The sequence below is a fragment of the Perognathus longimembris genome, chromosome 2 (genome assembly GCF_023159225.1).
Source record: "Perognathus longimembris pacificus isolate PPM17 chromosome 2, ASM2315922v1, whole genome shotgun sequence".
NCBI lineage: Eukaryota > Metazoa > Chordata > Mammalia > Rodentia > Heteromyidae > Perognathus > Perognathus longimembris.
In genome coordinates this window covers 154,585,513-154,606,171 of record NC_063162.1, presented here as the reverse complement: position 1 = coordinate 154,606,171, position 20,659 = coordinate 154,585,513, and the positions used below count along the sequence as shown (strand labels likewise).

The 20,659-nt window shown below is 45.9% G+C and overlaps 1 protein-coding gene across 6 annotated transcripts in view; it reads right to left on the bottom strand.

The window, feature by feature from the left end:
* Positions 1–1,079: 1,079 nt before the first annotated feature.
* Dync2i1 (dynein 2 intermediate chain 1) overlaps positions 1,080–20,659 on the bottom strand; it is a 79,599-nt gene continuing 60,019 nt past the window's right edge. For 3 of the 6 annotated variants that reach the window (XM_048340550.1, XM_048340551.1, XM_048340554.1), the window contains 10 exons: positions 18,029–18,201; positions 16,822–16,984; positions 13,351–13,464; positions 13,191–13,252; positions 12,584–12,635; positions 10,083–10,143; positions 4,501–4,600; positions 4,194–4,325; positions 2,334–2,557; positions 1,081–1,975 (listed from right to left, as the gene is read on the bottom strand). In XM_048340550.1, the coding sequence (XP_048196507.1) occupies positions 1,753–1,975; positions 2,334–2,557; positions 4,194–4,325; positions 4,501–4,600; positions 10,083–10,143; positions 12,584–12,635; positions 13,191–13,252; positions 13,351–13,464; positions 16,822–16,984; positions 18,029–18,201 (1,304 nt within the window). In that variant the 3' untranslated portion in view covers positions 1,081–1,752. Of the gene's footprint in view, positions 1,976–2,333; positions 2,558–4,193; positions 4,326–4,500; positions 4,601–10,082; positions 10,144–12,583; positions 12,636–13,190; positions 13,253–13,350; positions 13,465–16,821; positions 16,985–18,028; positions 18,202–20,659 lie in introns of all 6 variants that reach the window. The other 3 variants (XM_048340552.1, XM_048340553.1, XM_048340548.1) reach the window with 2 other exon arrangements.

Sequence of the window (20,659 nt, the reverse complement as noted above, 5' to 3'; positions counted from 1 at the left end):
GAATAATTCTAGCTCAGCTGCTTTCATGATAAACACATGATGATGTAAATCAACATGATGTAAATGAAGCAAAGGTGTTGGGTTGCTGGACAGTAGTCATAGCACGCAGTTCCATTGTCATAGAAGTATAGGCAGGCCAGGTCCACATCAGATAAGACACAGATGGCAAATGCCTCCCAGGTCCAAGATGCTCCAATTCTGGCAGAAGTGAAGAGAGTTACTTGATATGCTGCCTACAAACAAAGCAATTCCAACAAAGCAATAAGCAGGGTCTCTGGGGACTCTTAGTAGTGTTATTCTGGCTTTCCCTGATCTTACCCAAGTCTTACTCTCCTCCTGCAGAGGTTTAAACGTGGGTAACCTTCCTCCATCCACAGCTAAACTTGAGCCTGACCACCGTGTCAAGAGACTGGTATACACAAATGGGATAAAGACTCGGTGAAGCTGTTGATTAATAGGGGCTGGGAGGATAAGGGAAGAAACAGACCTGTCTGTGGATGGGACAGCAGCAGCAGGTTGGCTAACAAGAATGAGAAAGGCAGCTAAATATGGTCAAATAGATTACTTGTAACAGTGAAAATAGAACAATGAAACTTGCTGAAATTATTATGGTAAGGAGGAGAGGGGAAGTGAACAAAATATCCAAATGTATAACTTATGTAAGCTAATTTTTATAAACAGAGAGAGATTGAGCTATGGAGAGGACCCCTTTGAGAATGAGTTTGTGCTATTTTAAGAGGCAGAAGAGAGCACACTAGCACTCTCCTTGCTCCCTCAGCACAGTTGTTGAGGCTGTATCCCACAACAGCCACACAAGGACACAGCTGTATCCCCTAACAGTCACACGAGAACAGGGCTGTACCCCAAGACAGCCAAGCCACACAAGGACATGGCTGTACCCCACAACAGCCACACGAGGACACAGCTGCACCCCCAATAGTTACATGAGAACAGGACCATATCCCACAAAAGCCACATGAGAACACAGCTACACCCCGCAACTGTCACACAAGAATATGGTTGTAGTCCAAAATAGTCACACAAGAACATGGCCATACCTCACAACCACATAGGACATGGCTATACCCCCCGCCCCCAACAGTCACACGAGAACATGACTGCATCCTTCAGCACCAGGAGGCAGACAGCCACTCTCACCAAGAAGACCTTGAACATCCAGCCTCTCACACTATGGCAAACCAATCACTGATCTTCATAAATTGCTATAGCAAAACAAATGGACTAAAGCATACCCTGTTTCTATGTTTAAGATACAAGGTTCATGAGAGTTTTATTTACTTATTTCTATACAAAGATAATTTTAGTACTAAGACATAATGCAAATTGTGGTGGATTAAACAATATTCAATCAACAAAAACCTATGCCCAAGGTTTTAAGAAAACAGCAAAGGTCATTTCAATGAAGGAATTCCTTTTAATTGAGCCATGTGTGTACACCATTTTATGCATGACTAAGAACATAGCCATTAAAATACATTTTCATCATGGACTGTTTAAAATCTAGTAATAAATGTGACAGTATTTTAGATCTGTTCCAAAAATAACTCTTAGAAAAAAAGCATCTGGACATGGCTTAATATTTCCTTTGAAGTTCAGTATACACTAAGGGATTCATTTGTTTCCACCCAAAATAGTGATTTATTTACTGGGAATACCATAGAAACATTGCTGTAAAATAAATTGATATACAGACTATACACATCCTCTGTGCATGAATACACAGAGGTAAAGTTAAGTGTAAGGTGACACACGCGTGCTCCTTGAGCAGTGCTCCATGTTCCATGGGCCTTCCTGCAGAAGCAGATGCAGCTGGCTGTGCTCGTCTGCCTTCGGGATCGTCCACTGCCTCTTCAGGTACTGGATATCCACAGTGCCAGAAGCCCTGGCCAGTGCCAGGGCCAGAAAGCTGCCACCAGCTTTGTCTGACTCACCCATGACAGTCATGGCCACCAGCCTAGAGGCGGGAGGGGGCAAGAGGAGGGAAGTCAGTAGAGTGGTCTTTAAAGTATTACTTCAATGAACAACACTAAGCGCAAACTTCTGTCTAAAATGTGCTCTGGGTGGTCATAAGCCAGTGGGAGCGCTCAACTATAACAATGGCATGTTGTGCATGCTGGGGGCAGAGGATGCGTGGGAGAGCTCTGTACCTGCCCACTCTCTATTTTGCTGTTAATCTAAAACTGCTGGGTTTTTTTTCAAGTACTTAAAAATGTATAAATAGGGTCCAATTTAAATCATAACTTTCTACATCAACCTAGTAAGCAGAAAGGCTACCAGTGAGGCTGGTGGCCTGCCCTAGGCTTCATGCTCACCTGTCTGGAGAGATGAGCTGTGTAGCCACAGGCCCCAGGTCACTCTCAAGGAGGTCCCAGACATAGACTCTGGACGCAGCATCCCGAGCCAGGAACACAGCAGGCCTTGTCGGGGACCACTGCAGGCTGGTGATAGCAGAGCCTTCGGTGCTGCTGTCCCATTGGGCCAGGGGCCACTCAGAAGTCAACTGGTGCAGCCTGATGCTTCCATCAGAGCAGCCAGCCTGCAACCAACGGGGAAGGTGGGGGGAACTGTATGAGTGTGTGAGTGTGTGTGTGTGTGTGTGTGTGTGTGGTGTGTGACAGTACTGGGCCTTGTACTCAGGACCTGGGCACTGTCCCTGGGCTTTTTTGCTCAAGGCTCGCACTCTACCACTTGAACTACAGCTCCACTTTCAGCTTTTTGTTGGTTAATTGGAGCTAAGAGTCTCACAGACTTTCCTTCTTGGGTTGGGTTCTAACGACGGTCCTCAGATCTCAGCCTCCTGAGTAGTCAGAATTTCAGGTGTGAGCCACTGGCGCCCAGCTTGCGTGTTTCTTTCTTTTTAAACCAAGGGCCAGCAACCAGACAAAATTTTCAGTGCATTATCTTTGTTTAGTTTGTACAATAAACATTAGGTTATTGTTTTCTAAACATAAGCTAAATAATTACATGAACTACATAGTGAACATCACCCTCAACTCTGAAATGCCATACCACTCCAGAGGCTATACCGGTATATGTACTGAATGCATGAAGTGATTTATTATTTATTTTTGTGTTGGTACCAGAACTTGAACTCAGGATCTCAGAGCTGTCCTTCAACTTTTCTTGCTCAAGGCTAGAACACTACCCCTTGAGCCACAGCCCTGCTACCAGTGGTTAACTGGAGATAAGAGTCTCACAAATTTTCTTGCCCAGGCTGGCTTTGAACTACAATTCTTAGATCTCAGCCTCCTGAGTAGCTAGGATAACAGGTATGAGCCACTGGTGCCCAGCTAACATATTTTTTTAACAGGCTGGATATTACTGATTCAAGTGCCAGCCATTAAGGCTGGTTACATAAGAGTAAATAAATCACCTTTTTTAAAGAGTTATTAAATCTGCACCCACAGTATGATTATACATTCTCTTTGAATTAAAATTTCCATGAATCAAAACTTAGATGACTTAGTGAAACAAAATTTTAGCTTAAGATCTTATTCAGGGCTAAGAATATGGTCTAGTGGTAAAGTGCTCGCCTCGCATACATGGAATCCGCCCTGGGTTCGATTCCTCAGCACCACATATATAGAAAAAGCCGGAAGTGGCGCTGTGGCTCAAGTGGTAGAATGCTACCCTTGAGCAAAAAGAAGCCAGGGGGGCTGGGAATGTGGCTTAGTGGTAGAGTGCTTGCCTCATATACATGAAGCCCTGGGTTCAATTCCTCAGCACCACATAGATAGAAAACGGCCACAAGTGGCGCTGTGGCTCAAGTGGCAGAATGCTAGCCTTGAGCAAAAAGAAGCCAGGGACAGTGCTCAGGCCCTGAGTCCAAAGCCCAGGACGGGCAAAAAAAAAAAAAAAAAGACAATCTAAAAAAAAAAAACAAAACAAAACCCATAGGGAAGAGGAATGAGAACTAAGCCAAACAAACACTCTGAATACTGTGTCTGCACATTCTGGGCTTGTAGATCACTGCTGCAGTCACTCAAATACATCCCTAAGAGCTAACGTCCTGGAAGCTAGTGGGACCTCTGGGTCTAATGGGTAAAAAATGCCCACGACAAGTGGCTTTCTGGACTGTGGATGCAGCTCAGGGTGGGGTGCTTGCCTTGCACACCAATAAGCTGTGGCTGGATCTGTAGCATTGCAGGAAAACAAAAAATTTACTTTCTTACCAAGAATATTGATTCTCCAAATGGTGAAAAATCAATCACATTAACTTTTACTGGTCTTATGCCAGGTTGCTGAGGTTTGAACAGTTTGGGAGATACTCTCAAATCTTGTCTTGTGCCATGGCTTATAAGACCCTAGTAATAAAAAAAGACCACAAGTGATCCAAGGAAAGTATATGACATAAGGTTAGACAAATTGGACAGCAGTATAATAAAAGGCAAGAGTTAATTTATCTTATATAAAGATATTCACCAGATAACCCTGTGAAGAAAGAAGAATGAATAGTGAGATAAAATACAAACTACTCACCAGGTCTGTGCCAACAATAAAGTGATTAGAATCTGAAGGCAGAAATTTGACACTCAGTGTTTGTGTAGGCCCCCAGAATTCACTGTCTTTCCAGTGAAGACTGAAAGAAAAAAAAAACAGCAGATAAATAAATGGCTTATTTGGGAGATTACAATATACAACATCCATGTAGCACTGGATGCAGAACAAATTCTTAATTACAATTAACCACAAAAAGCCAGAAGTGGGGCTGTACCCCAAGTAGATCACTAGCCTTGAGCAAAAGAAGCTCAGGGACAGTGCCCAGACCATGAGTTCAAGCGCCACTACTGGCAAACACACACACCAAAAATATGCCCTAAGCAATGCTAGCAGGAAATGTTTAACAGTTAGGAAACATTTTACATGATCAGTACACTCAATCATTGAATTTTTACAAATATGCTGAAACACATAAGGTGCTTCTTCAAATAAATCAGAAAGAATATACCAAAACTTGAAGTGATATCAATTTAATTTCTGTTATTGAAAGGTAAAGCTAGGTTATCACCAAGAAGCCACCATTTCACTCAAGTCCAAACCTGTCCTCCCTGAGACCCCAACCTGTCCTCCCTAGCTCCAATCCCTGTCCTCCCTGAGCTCCCATGCCTGTCCTCCCTGAGCTCCCATGCCTGTACTCCCTGAGCTCCCATGTCTGTCCTCCCTGAGCTCCCACGCCTGTCCTCCCTAGCTCCAATCCCTGTCCTCCCTGAGCTCCCATCCCTGTCCTCCCTGAGCTCCCATGCCTGTCCTCCCTGAGCTCCCATCCCTGTCCTCCCTGAGCTCCCATCCCTGTCCTCCCTGAGCTCCCATCCCTGTCCTCCCTGAGCTCCAATGTCTGTCCTCCCTGAGCTCCCATGCCTGTCCTCCCTAGCTCCAATCCCTGTCCTCCCTGAGCCACCATGCCTGTCCTCCCTGAGCTCCCATGCCTGTCCTCCCTGAGCTCCCATCCCTGTCCTCCCTGAGCTCCCATCACTGTCCTCCCTGAGCTCCCATGTCTGTCCTCCCTGAGCTCCCATGCCTGTCCTACCTAGCTCCAATCCCTGTCCTCCCTGAGCTCCCATCCCTGTCCTCCCTGAGCTCCAATCCCTGTCCTCCCTGAGCTCCCATCCCTGTCCTCCCTGAGCCACCATGCCTGTCCTCCCTGAGCTCCCATCCCTGTCCTCCCTGAGCCACCATGCCTGTCCTCCCTGAGCTCCCATCCCTGTCCTCCCTGAGCTCCAATCCCTGTCCTCCCTGAGCCCCCATCCCTGTCCTCCCTGAGCTCCCATCCCTGTCCTCCCTGAGCTCCCATGCCTGTCCTCCCTGAGCTCCCATCCCTGTCCTCCCTGAGCTCCCATCCCTGTCCTCCCTGAGCTCCCATCCCTGTCCTCCCTGAGCCCCCATCCCTGTCCTCCCTGAGCTCCCATCCCTGTCCTCCCTGAGCCACCATGCCTGTCCTCCCTGAGCTCCCATCCCTGTCCTCCCTGAGCCACCATGCCTGTCCTCCCTGAGCTCCCATCCCTGTCCTCCCTGAGCTCCCATGTCTGTCCTCCCTGAGCTCCCATCCCTGTCCTCCATGAGCTCCCATGCCTGTCCTCCCTGAGCTCCCATCCCTGTCCTCCCTGAGCCACCATGCCTGTCCTCCCTGAGCTCCCATCCCTGTCCTCCCTGAGCCACCATGCCTGTCCTCCCTGAGCTCCCATGGCTGTCCTCCCTGAGCTCCCATGCCTGTCCTCCCTGAGCTCCCATGTCTGTCCTCCCTGAGCTCCCATCCCTGTCCTCCCTGAGCTCCCATCCCTGTCCTCCCTGAGCTCCCATCCCTGTCCTCCCTGAGCTCCCATGTCTGTCCTCCCTGAGCTTCCATGCCTGTCCTCCCTAGCTCCAATCCCTGTCCTCCCTGAGCTCCCATCCCTGTCCTCCCTGAGCTCCAATCCCTGTCCTCCCTGAGCTCCCATCCCTGTCCTCCCTGAGCTCCCATGTCTGTCCTCCCTGAGCTCCCATCCCTGTCCTCCCTGAGCTCCCATCCCTGTCCTCCCTGAGCTCCCACGCCTGTCCTCCCTGAGCTCCCATCCCTGTCCTCCCTGAGCCACCATGCCTGTCCTCCCTGAGCTCCCATCCCTGTCCTCCCTGAGCCACCATGCCTGTCCTCCCTGAGCTCCCATCCCTGTCCTCCCTGAGCTCCCATCCCTGTCCTCCCTGAGCTCCAATCCCTGTCCTCCCTGAGCCCCCATCCCTGTCCTCCCTGAGCTCCCATCACTGTCCTCCCTGAGCTCCCATGCCTGTCCTCCCTGAGCTCCCATGTCTGTCCTCCCTGAGCTCCCATCCCTGTCCTCCCTGAGCTCCCATCCCTGTCCTCCCTGAGCTCCCATCCCTGTCCTCCCTGAGCCACCATGCCTGTCCTCCCTGAGCCCCATGCCTGTCCTCCCTGAGCTCCCATGCCTGTCCTCCCTGAGCTCCCCATCCCTGTCCTCCCTGAGACCCCAACCTGTCCTCCCTGAGCTCCCATCCCTGTCCTCCCTGAGACCCCAACCTGTCCTCCCTGAGCTCCCATCCCTGTCCTCCCTGAGCTCCCATCCCTGTCCTCCCTGAGACCCCAACCTGTCCTCCCTGAGCTCCCATCAGTGTCCTCCCTGAGCTCCCATCCCTGTCCTCCCTGAGCCCCCATGCCTGTCCTCCCTGAGCTCTCATCCCTGTCCTCCCTGAGCCCCCATCCCTGTCCTCCCTGAGCTCCCATCCCTGTCCTCCCTGAGCCCCCATGCCTGTCCTCCCTGAGCCCCCATGCCTGTCCTCCCTAAGCTCCCCATGCCTGTCCTCCCTGAGCTCCCATCCCTGTCCTACCTGAGCCCCCATCCCTGTCCTCCCTGAGCTCCCATCCCTGTCCTCCCTGAGACCCCAACCTGTCCTCCCTGAGCTCCCATCCCTGTCCTCCCTGAGCCCCCATCCCTGTCCTCCCTGAGCTCCCATCCCTGTCCTCCCTGAGACCCCAAACTGTCCTCCCTGAGCTCCCATCCCTGTCCTCCCTGAGCTCCCATCCCTGTCCTCCCTGAGCCCCCATGCCTGTCCTCCCTGAGCTCTCATCCCTGTCCTCCCTGAGCCCCCATCCCTGTCCTCCCTGAGCTCCCATCCCTGTCCTCCCTGAGCCCCCATGCCTGTCCTCCCTGTGCCCCCATGCCTGTCCTCCCTAAGCTCCCCATGCCTGTCCTCCCTAAGCTCCCCATGCCTGTCCTCCCTGAGCTCCCATGCCTGTCCTCCCTGAGCTCCCATCCCTGTCCTCCCTGAGCCCCCATGCCTGTCCTCCCTGAGCCCCCATGCCTGTCCTCCCTAAGCTCCCCATGCCTGTCCTCCCTGAGCTCCCATCCCTGTCCTCCCTGAGCCCCCATCCCTGTCCTCCCTGAGCTCCCATCCCTGTCCTCCCTGAGACCCCAACCTGTCCTCCCTGAGCTCCCATCCCTGTCCTCCCTGAGCCCCCATCCCTGTCCTCCCTGAGATCCCATCCCTGTCCTCCCTGAGACCCCAACCTGTCCTCCCTGAGCTCCCATCCCTGTCCTCCCTGAGCTCCCCATGCCTGTCCTCCCTAAGCTCCCCATGCCTGTCCTCCCTGAGCTCCCATGCCTGTCCTCCCTGAGCTCCCATCCCTGTCCTCCCTGAGCTCCCACCCCTGTCCTCCCTGAGCTCTCATGCCTGTCCTCCCTGAGATCATCCCATCCCTGTCCTCCCTGAGCCCCCATCCCTGTCCTCCCTCAGCCCCCATGCCTGTCCTCCCTAAGCTCCCCTTGCCTGTCCTCCCTGAGCTCTCATGCTTGTTTGTGCCCTGCAGAGTACACTGTGCTGTTATAAACTGCAGACCAGGGCTACGCCTCAGGGCCACCTCTGGTGGTGGGCTTGTTGAGCATGCTGAGGGGGCAGATGGCTAAAGCCACTTCACCCAAGGTGCCATGTTATCCCAAGACACAAAGACTTGACAGTGGTCACTAGAAAGCCATCCCATCTCATCCAGCCTGACTCACCCAGAGCCCTGCAGTACTCTGCTTGCAGCCCAGTTCTGTCTATTCCCTACTTTCCCATGGCTCCCAGAACACACAGCTAAGAGCTCTGGGGAGAAGTTACATACTTTTCTTTGATGAGCATACAGTTATTAAGTTCTACAGAGATGTACAGTTAAAAATAGATACACGGGATGGTGAGAAACGTTATTATACTCAATGTACATCATAAAAAATTAAGTATGTAAGTTGAGGGTAGAGACCGGAGGGGAAGTGGAGGAGAACAAAGGGAGGGGTGACAGTGACCAAGCAGCACTGCACTCATAACCTGACCTATGAATTATAACCCTTTGTACATCTACTTAATAATACATACATAAAGAGATACATACATAGCAGAGTAAAGAATGGTCCTTAAGGCTCAGCCAGGGAGCTTTGTAGACTAGCTCTGTGGTGTATAAGATGAGTTTTTGAAGTAACTGACTAACTTCCATAAATATATTTAAGTCAATTAAAGTTGGTTTGAAACAGCTAACATGTATGAATTCATTAGTACAACCCAGAGTAGACAATGAACCAAAGATGAGGAGGAACTGGGCTCAAATACATTGATAGTCAACCCTGAGTAAATGAAAAGACATCTGAATGAATGAGAGGAATGTAAAACAGGTCCTGCCCAGAGTGGAGGTACTAGTGGGAGAGCAAAGAGATGAAGGAAGGGAATAGAGTCAATATACCTTTGTACATGTGTGCGAATGGACTAATGAAGCTTGTTGAAATTGATTTGGAAAAGAAAGAGAAAAAATGATGGAGAATGGTGGGTGAGTCTGACCAAAGGTATATTATATGCAGATATGGATATGCCAAATTGAAATCACCTCATACAACTCATTGAGCTAATAAAAAATGGGAGGAAAAGAAAAGACATCTTTGGAAATAAACCACCATAGAACATACACATGCACTGGGATAAATATAGAGTCTCTGCCTATTCCAGCTTCTCTCACTGCTCCTTGAGTACAAGTAGAAATCTAAATTTCTGAATGAAACTTTCTATCAATGTTTCTGGTTCCTAAAACCTCATCTAAGTTTAACTCCAGGTTTGCATTAAGGTGGAATACAAAATAAACAAAAGTATCCAGTTATAAGATACAAAGCATTTTTTAATTTAAAAACTCCATATTTGGAATTTACATTATTACATTGACCCATTACTAATAAATAAAATAGTAAAAATAGAATGTAAGGAGGTGTGTCTTGGGCTAGGAATGTGGCTCAGTGGTAGAGTGCTTGCCTAGCATGCATGAAGCCCTGGGTTTGATTCCTTAGTACCACATCACAGAAAAAGCTGGAAATGGTGCTGTGGCTCAAGTGGTAGGTAGAGTGCTAGCTTTGAGCAAAAGACACTCAGGGATAGTGAGCAATCCAAGTTCAAACTCCAGGACCCATTGGAAAAAAGAAAAAAGAAAGTGTGTCTTTATTGTAAAAACTGACTATGTGTTTATAATGTATGCAGCTAATCCAGTGTTATTTTCTTCCTGCCAGAAACAGGTCTTTTTGAGAGGAGAGCAGTTTTAGCTCACAGAGACCCAGTCTCACCTGTTACCCAACTGGATCACAGAACTGTGCACCAACTTGATTCTCCCTCCAGGTAAGAGACCTAGAAAAGACAAGCCAAAAATGCACATGCCTCTTAATACAAATTTAGCAAAAATATACAGTTGTCTGAAATCATTACAATTTAAATAGCTATACTCAAAAATAGAACTAAATTATAACTCCCTCCCTGAGTAGGGTGTGTGTTCATTGCCTGAGGCTGAAAACTGAGGGCATCTTTGAGACCTGTGGAAGAGATTAGTGGGATCAAGATCTGGAGGCCTTCACACCCTCAGGTTTGATAAAGTGAGGGCAATGGGTAGCATGCATATTCAATACACCTGAAATGCAACAGCAAACACTGTTCAGTCAATGTCCACAAGGAGTCTCGTTCCAAAGACATCCTTGGAATAGACACACAGATGGAGTCCCTAGCTTCTCTAGCCTCCCTCACTGCTCCATCAGCCTCCCTTTCTCCTTCAAACAGGGCTGTGGTTCCTAGGCCTGCTTCTCTTCTCCCATGCCTTCTTTTGTTTCTCTCAACTGTGTCTGACCCCATGCTGACCCCTTGGCCATGTGCGCTCTTTGTCTCCTGACCTATCCCACCACCTGCTCCCTTTTGCTCATTGCTGAAAACGGAGGAACTAGAGGTTTACATATATGGGAACCCATATTCTAAGCAAGGTACTGCCTAGAACTTTGGGAGCAGTTTTATTAAAAGCATATAGGAATAAAGTCAGTCACAGCTTGAAAGGGCTGCTGTATTACAACCATGGCAGGTCAAGTTGTCATCCACAGGTCCCTGCATTTGCATAGCAGTCCTGTCCCCAGTCTCAGCCCACACCTATAACAAATCATGGTGCTGTAACTGCCATTTCAACATGAGACGCATCAGCACTGGCTCCATACAGATCCCTTGCCCAAGTCTTAAGAGCTGGAGCATAGCCACTACCACTCCTACTGCTATATTTGTTCCACACCCTGACACAGACCTGAAAACAGGAGGATAGAGACAAATATGCAGGTAAGAAAAATGGGTTAAACCTCACTCCAGTTAGAATGGCCTATACTCTGAACTCAGGCAACAACCAATGCTAGAGGGGGTGTGGGGAAAGAGGAACCCTCCTCATTGTTGGTGGGAGTGCAAATTAGTACAACCACTTTGGAGAACAGTATGGAGGTTCCTCAAAAAGCTCAACGTAGACCTACCCTATGACCCAGCCATACCCCTCCTAGGCATCTATCCTGAACAACAGGTCCCAAGATATCAAAAAGACATTTGCATTTCCATGTTTATCGCTGCACAATTCACAATAGCCAAAATATGTAAACAACCCAGATGCCCCTCCACAGATGAATGGATCCAAAAAATAGGGTACCTATAAACAATGGAATACTACATAGCGATTAGAAATGGTGAAATATTTGTATTCGCAGGGAAATGGTCAGAACCTGAGCAAATAATGTTGAGCGAGACAAGCCTAGAACACAGAAAACAACAGGGCATCATCTCCCTGATATATGACTGTTAAGGTGGGGGGAGGGGGAGACAGTAGAGACCAGGTCTATGAAACCAAAAACCTCTTGTCAAATGGTATTTCCCACAGGTTTCGGCCAGCGACCCTACATTATGTAACTAAAACCAAACGACTACTCAACATATAAAGGTCAAAAATCGACCTCTCAGTGGATCATAATAGCTCAGAAGCTATGTATGTACGTTCATATAAGACTATTGTCAACATATTGTCTATTGTAGACATTACATTTAAAGCCTTAGGCGAATTTTCTTTGGCGTAGGCCACGTGGCTACTATATATGTTCTTGGTACATTGGTATTGTATATATGTCTACCTGACCTAGGGAAGGGAAAGAAAAACAGGGTGTAAGATAGCACAAGAAATGTACACACTGCCCTACTATGTAACTGTACCCCTTCTGCACAAAAAAATTTTGTTTAATTAATAAATTATAAAAAAAAGAAAAATGGGTTGAAAGAGTAGACCACAGAATGCAGTAGGAATTATTCCATAGTTTCTGAGTCTGTCTTGGAACCTAAAACTATACTACATGGCATCAAAACCACAAAGTGTAGGAGATTCCATTTTTTGCTCCCATTTACTTCTTTGTGAGGAACACTGTGCCATCTTGACCCACTATACCTGGTCTTGAGAGAGCCACACTTGGCACACAAGCAAGTGCTGGAAAAATAAGAAACACAAGGAAGAAAACCCAAAACAAGGGAGGGCTCAAGGGCCCGGACTCCGACATATGCCAGGAAAGGAATGTGGAAAACAGCACCTTCTTATCTCACAGGGAGGAATGACTCCCTCATGGACAGAACACCATCTGACCACTCCAGCAAATGAGGTTATTTGCTCAGTAGTTTACCACATAGAACTTTTCCAAGTAGCTAATGATATATTTTACAAACAACAATATCTTGAATCTCTGCCCACTTTAGCAAAACCTGACTAAAATTAATGTTTGAGTTTAATAGTTACCCAAATCACTCATTGAGCCTGCAATATCTGCCTTTGGTAATTCAACAACCACCTAAAAATAAAATATTAAAAATGAATGTTGATACATTTTATAATTCTATAAGCATTTTATAATTCAAAGCTAATTTTATAACAATCTAAGCAAAGAATATTTCTAATTAAGATTTATGTATTTTAATTACTAAAATATTAATTGTTAAATTATTAATAACTGCTTTGGAAAAAAGACTGGTCATTAACTTTAGGACTGATACTTTAACTTTTATGAATTCCTTTCATTTGATCTATTAATATTCTCCTCATTAGCTAGTGTTTCACACACCAGTAGGGCAGTTCCAACCCTCTCTAGCTCTGATACCGTGGTTCCAGCTCTCCTTCCATATTCCCAAAGGCCTGCAGAAGGTTCCTGCTGAGCACTCAGTTGGGACCCCACACTCACTGTGAATAAAATCTGGTAACCCCTCTTCACAGCACTCATAAATCCTATCCTAGCTAACTGTCTCACCACCCTATTCTTTCCTGAGCTCTCCCACCCAAATTGAGGTGCTGTTCTCCACCCAATCACTTTACATCAGTCTGTGTGCCTGGCCCTGGACCTCCTACTTACCCACATATTGAGAATCCCGCTCTCATCTAAGGAAGCGATGTGGAACGACAAACCTGACATTTCTAAGGAAAACAGAAACAAAGCAAAGTTACTATAACTTAAGAAGTCACATTTCCTACCTGTAGCTTGAAGGATTTTATAGGAATGAGGGATCATGTACCTTCCTGAGTAGCGAAGGGAGAAAGCACAAAACTCTGTTTTTTGTAGACAGATGTAGCAACAGGCTCTATGGCTTGAAGAGAACTTCGGTGGTTTACTGATGTAAGAATTCCATCTAGAGGAACACCCACAGTATCCATGTATCAGTAATGAGTCATAGAAATATAACTAGCAAGAAATAACATGAGAAATCAAAGAAAAGAAGAGTCATCCTAGAAATGAAGACCACACAGCAGAGGTCCCCAGAAGGGTACTCACCCACCAAGGACGCCTCCAGGGTGTGTTAAGTCTGGTCCCCCACCAGGGACTCACGGCCTCTGGTCCTTCTAGCTCAGGGGATTATCTAAGTCCCACAGCTTTCTCACCACTCAAAACTCACTTAAAACTTTGTAGACTTATTGACAATATTTAGATAGAAAAATAAAATGAAAGGAGTATTTCACAGAATAATTTATTTTATTTGGTCAGCCTTCTATATCCATTGGGTTTGATTCCTCAGCACCACATACTGTGGCTCAAGTGGCAGAGTGCTAGCCTTGAGCAAAAAGAAGCCAGGGACAGTGTTCAGGCCCTGAGTTCAAGCCCCAGAATTGGCAAAAAACAAAGCAAGCAAACAAGAAAGACATCTTACCAGATATGGTGAGTTATACTTATAATCCTAGCTATTTGGAAGGCTGAGCTCAGTAGAATCACAACTTGAGGCTAGCCCAGAAAAAAAGGCCAGGAGGCTCCCATCTCAACCAAAAAAAATCTGGATGAGGTAATAAATATCTGTCATCCCAGCTACTTGGTAAGTGTAAACAGGACTACAGCCAGCCTAGGAAAAAGAAATATCCCTATTCAAAGAAAAAAATAACAAAAAGAGGACTGGTGGTGTGGTTTAAGTGATAGAATGCCTGCCTAGCAAGCATGAGACCCTGAGATCAAACCCCGGTTCTGCCAACAAAAACATATATCTTTTATAACTGCATCAAACCCATGTAGAACATACTCTCTCTCCACAAGGGTAATATTTGGTTGGTGGAGAGATTAAAAAATCTTTTTATATATAAAGCATGAGTATAAATACAGATATATCTAAATATAGACATGTATGAACAGATAAGACATTACATCTATATAGATATATATGAACCAATATGCAATATATCTAAATATAGACATGTTTGAGCAGATAGACAATTTATCTCTATATGGAGGGGTTAAGCAAAAACTTCTTAGATGTGACACCAAAAATATGATAACAGAAAACAGATCAATTGTAGCCTATCAAATGTTAAAAGAATTATGAAAAACAATGTAATAAAAAAAAAAACCTAGGAAACATAAAGACTCAAAACTTAACAAGAGGGCCGGGATACTGTTCTGTAGTTAGGGTTAGTGAGGCCCAGTTTGAACTCAGAAACACACACATATACCACACACTGTTCGTAAGAAAATAATATATAATCACAATGAACCCCCTATTAATATATGCTTATTTATTTATTTAGGTCAGTTGTGGGGCTTGAACTCAGGACCTAGGCACTTTCCCCAACCTTGTTTTGCTCAAGGCTTGTGTTATACTACTTTGAGGCACAGCTCCACTTCCAAGTTTCTGGTAGTTAACTGGAAGGAGATAAAAGTCTCATGGACTTTCTTGCTCAGGCTGGCTTCGAACCATAATCCTCAGATCTCAGCCTCCTGAATGGCTAGAATTTTAAAATTCTAATTTTAAAAAGAAAATAATGCAGGGTTAGAAATGTGGCTCAGTTGGTAGGATGACAGCCAATTAGAAAAAGCAAGAATTTTAAAATTGTAATTTTAAAAAGAAAATAATGCAAGGTTAGAGATGTGGCTCAGTTGGTAGAGTGACAGCCAATGAGAAAAAGCATCAGGTACCAAGTTCAAGTTCAAACCTAAAGTAAATAAATACATGAATAAATAAATAAATAAAATCCAAACCAGGCACTGATGATTTATGCCTGCAATCCTAGCTAGCTACTGAGGAGGCTGAGATCTGAGGATGGTGGTTCAAAGCTAGCCAGGCAGGAAAGTCTATGAGACTCTTATCTCCAATTAACCACTAAAAAGCCTGAAGTGAAGTATGGCACAAGTAGTAAAATGCTAACCTTGAACAACACCAAAAAAATAAACGGAGGGACAGTGGTCAACCTATAAGTTCAAGCCCTAGAAACAGCACAAATAATAAGATGGGCAAAAGATCTGAACAGGCATAAGCAGTAAAGATATACATTAGACAAATAAGTACATGAAAATATGTTCAATACCATTGTCATTAGGGAGTGAAAGTTAAAACCACAGTTAGACACTACTACACATTTATTAAAAGAACTAAATTTAAAATAAAATTATAAACCCAGGAGCTGGGAAGAATGTAGAATAAATGAAACTCTCATATTTTGCTTGGAATATAAATTGGTATGTGCATTTGGATACAGGCTCTTAGATGCAAACTTTATTTGTACTCATCAGCAATTTGAATTAACCAAATGAACAGATTAACAAACTTGGGACACACATACAATGGCACAACTGAGCATAGTAGGAATGAAATTTTGAAACATGAAACAACACAAAGGAATCTCAAATGCCTTAGGATAGTATATGATTTAATTCCTTAGACACCTGGAAAAAGAAAAACTAGAGGGCCAGAATAACAGATCAGTGACTGTGAGAAAGGAGAGAAAATCAAGTGCCAGCGTGGTGTATAGTGTGCTCCTGAGGGTGAACAAATAGATCAGACAGCAGAGAGCAGAGCTTGGGCCTTCAGCCCACAGGGCTCCCTTCCCTACAGGAAGGGGCCATTCAGTAAAGGGTGTCAAGTCAGAGCTCTGTCAGGTCAGTGACCTCTGAGTACATGTCATCTCTCTAAAGGGCTGGGATTCAGGGCTTTAACAGAACTACATGTGTACAAAACATAAAGTATTTAAAGAAATTCATAGATAGAGCAGATTTGCTATGTGCTGTGTTGGCCTTGGCATGGCATAAAAGTAACTTTTTTTTTTTTCACCTGAGTAAAACTAAGGATCCTAGAAGGCTGCCCCTGTTCTGCTTCCTTTCACCCCTTTACTACCTCAACCATTAATTATGCCACAAGAGCACACAAATGCCAATATACTTTAACTCAAGACTAAAATTTAGAGCTAGGAGTCTAGAGTCTAGAATGCTGGAGGCCCTAGGTTCAATCCCCCAAACCACAGCCAATCATCAATCAATCAAAATTCAAACTAAAATTTATTTTGTTTAGAAATTTTGAGAATCTACAAATTAAACACACAAAAAAATTCCAATCACTACTGGCCACTAGGTAAGGGTTACTTGGATGAATTTTATTTTTCTCTACTGATCTGCCCCATGGCTCAGATCCCAGACAATGTGAATGAAAAAAATGCATGTAAGTTAAAATTTCCATCCTCAATGCTCTAAGGGTGTTTTTAGAAACATGGGATTGGCAGATGCATAGACTAACCAGTGGAAAATGTCGGTGTCCTGAATGTCCATAAGCAGTCCTTCAGCCTCACATAATGGTGTATTCTGGAGTCTTCTCTCAAGTCCCACACAACCACTGAGCCATGGACTGTCCCCGAAAACAGCAAGAATGCTTTAAAAGGGCTGAAGCAGCAACATGTAACCTGCAATAGAAATGCAAACAGCTGATGACTGGAAAATACAAAAACAGCGGCCACAGAAGCTAAGTTTACCAAGTATGGTATCTGATACTTTTTCATGTACATAGATGAGTGTCACTACAAAATCCTTCCCTCTAAGAAGCTGTGGGATGCAGTACATAAATAAAATTCATAGTGTGATATAAAAATAAAATTGAAGTTGTCTGAGTATTTAAATGAAAAATAGGATAACAAAGATATGGCCTAGTGGTAAAGTGCTCGCATCATATACATGAAGTCCTTCCTGGGTTCAGCACCACATATATAGAAAAAGCCGGAAATGGCGCTGTGGCTCAAGTGGTAGAGTGCTAGCCTTGAGCAAAAAGAAGCCAGGGACAGTGCTCAGGCCCTGGGTTCAAGCCCCAGGACTGACAAAAGACAAAACAAAACAAAGCCAAGTGTAAGACTGCACAATAGACAACTATAATAAGGCTAGCACACAGCTGGGCATACAACATGTGGTTTATAACCTTTCCCACTCAATGCAAGTAAGAGAACCTCAAAAATGGCAATCAGCCTTTGTCACTTTATTTACATCTTACGTTGCAAGGAGTTTTCATTGTCAAGAACTAGCAAATGAAAAGGTATTCACATCTGGCAGAAATCAGTGATTCTGAAGTCAAATCAATCAAAAAGCAAGCAAACATAAATGGGCAGGTGTCACAGTGGACTGTGTAGGTACCCAGTGGTGACAGTAGATACCATGACGATGTTAAGTACAGCAAGCCACAAAGTGAACTTCTGAGGTTCCACAGCTGAGGCTGGTGGTCAGTTTTCATTAAACCTCTAACTACATTCACTGCCTAATTCTAGATGACCAAGAGGCTGCTGCATGATAATCCTGAGTTCCTTCGTTTGAGCTGATCTTAGAATTTCTAGAGTCAAAATAGAAAACAACAACCACATGTCCTATCACTTGCCAGAACCAAGGGCAACAATGATCCTGGTGTCTCCATCGTCTCCCACCAACCAGCACCCAGCAAACACATCTGTCTCGCCTCAGTGTACCTTGGACTCACATATCAGAACCTTCTGGGGCCCTGAAGGCTGCCAAATGTCCCACACACAAAGAAGGAATCTGCTGTCCAGTGATGGGGAGAACGTCTTTCCAGGTAAGTCATGGACGGAGACCACAGTCTGCCTCTGAACTTGAGAGGCATGTAAGCAGAGTACTTTTCGATCTGGGTTTTTTTAAAAAAACAAAAAAGTTAACTTTTAGTAATGTTAATAGAATCTATGTCAAATTAACACACTTTATTCAAATTCTAGCTTAAGGGGGGAAAAAAAACACCATGGTCCTTTTAAAGGTGAACAAATATGAAATCGGGAGGAGGGTTGTTTTGTTTTTTGCTGGTCCTGGGTCTTGAACTCAGGGCTTGGGTGCTGTGTTTGAACCTACTTGTGCTTAAGCCACAGTGCCACTTTCAGCTTTTTCTGAGTAGTTTATTGGAGATAAGAGTCTCATGGATTTTCGTGCCCAGACTGGCTTCAAACCATGATCCTTAGATCTCAGCCTCCTGAGTAGCTAGGATTACAGGTGTGAACCAGTGGCGCCCAGCAAAATCTGTTTTTTTGTGTTTTTTTTTTTTGCCAGTCCTGGAGCTTGAACTCAGGACCTGAGCACTGTCCCTGGCTTCTTTTTGCTCAAGACTAGCACTCTACCACCTGAGCCACCATGCCACTTCCAGCTTTTTCTACATATGTGGTGCTGAGGAATCGAACCCAGGGCTTCATGTATACGAGGCGAGCACTTTACCACTAGGCCATATTCCCAGCCCCAAATCTGGGTTTTAATAAATGACCACAGCCTAAACTTAAAACTGTGCCTGACCTTGCAATTTGACTATGGAGAAATCCTTCAAATGTGGTGCAGTGCAGCCCACCAACTCATGCTTCTTGTCTACCAGCTTGTTACTCAAAGACCTGGGTCCCAGACCATGAGCATGGCAGTCAGAATCTCAGCAGAAAGACACTGGAAGACCCCAGTCTCTTTGCCTTCACGCTGTTAGGACTCTCAGTTCTCTTGAGAACAGCCCTCAGAGCACTGCACAGCAAACTGTCCTGCTCTAGTACTAGGCATAGAACCCCAAGGCCAAATTCCAGCACTAAACTATTGGCAGAACTGCCCTGTCCTGGAGCTCCTATAAGACAGCAGAACTGCTCAATAGGCATGAAGAAGCAAAAGATGTAAGAGTCAAGGAAGGGGGCTGGGAATATGGCTTATTGGTAGAGTGCTTGCCTTGCATACATGAGGCCCTGGGTTTGATTCCTCAGCACCACATACACAGAAAAAGCCAGAAGTGGCACTGTGGCTCAAGTGGTAGAGTGTTAGCCTTGAGCAAAAGGACATCAGGGACAGCACTCAGGCCCTGAGTCCAAGCCCCAGGACTGGCAAAAACGATAAAGTCAAGTGTGGGGCATACCTGGAAGTCAACTAGCTGGCCCCGCCTGTTTCTCAGTCTTGGGGCCACATGTGGCTAAGATGGCAGCGCCTAACAACAACGTGCAGCTGCTACAAGTGTCTTTGGTTATAACCCGGAGGCAGTTCTGTGGGCTGTGACACCCCGGCTCTTCCGCCCTTGATGGACAGCTCATGCCTTCCCTTCCTGCTGATCTTAGATCTGATTGGTTCCTGTGCCTTATATTAGTGACACGTACATCCCCAATAAATGAGACTTTGCACAGACTTGACTCCCAGGCCGTCTGTCCTCCGGTGAGGGAGGGCTGGGTGCGGCCGGTCTGTCGACCCTTTCTTTTCTTGGCTCGTTTGGTCGGGGCCTCCCCCATCTCTCCCACAGGTCGAGGGAGCACGCGGGGGCTAAAAACCCCAACAGTCAAGGAAGAACTCAACAGTACTGTGGCAGTCAGAGGTGAATGGAGAGGCTATATACATCTGACCTAAGCCATTCACAAGCCATACACATATGCACATGTGTCCATGAGTACACACACACACACACACACACACACACACAAATGGCCCACACCATCCAACTGGGGTCCAAATTCCCTCCATCTGGGAAATCGATCCACTCTATAATCATTTCCAGCTACCAAGTTTCAGAACCCCTCCCCCAGCAGACCCAAGACCCAGAAACCCTCCCCCAGCAGACCCAAGACCCAGAACTCCTCCTCCAGCAGACTCCAGGCCCAGAACCCCTTCCCCCAGCAGACCCCAGATCTAGAACCCATCCCCAGAAGACCCCAGGCCCAGACCCTGTCCCTAGCAGAACCCAGGCCCAGAAGCCCTCCCTCAGCAGACCCCTGGCCCAGAACCCCTCCCCCAGCAGACCCAGGGTTTTCCTCCAGTGGCACGGAACTGTGGCAGTGGAATCCTTTGAAGCTCATTAGCAATTTTCCATTTTCACTGGGCTCCTAGTTATGTGACTTGGGCAGTTTTTTGCATGCTGGTCCACGATCCCGTTTTCCCCCCAAGTTCCATTGTTTTCACTGGCACTTTTCCAAAGAGTGGCAATTTTTAGGAACATATGCATAGTGTTCAGTAGAGCTGACTGGTGGTCCACAGCCTCTTGGCTCTGTACAGTGAAAGACTGCCTAGGCCTCACCTCTACAGGAAGCACACCAGTTTCTTCTGGGCCACTTTCTCATCTCTTCTAGTTACATCACAGTGAGTCCATC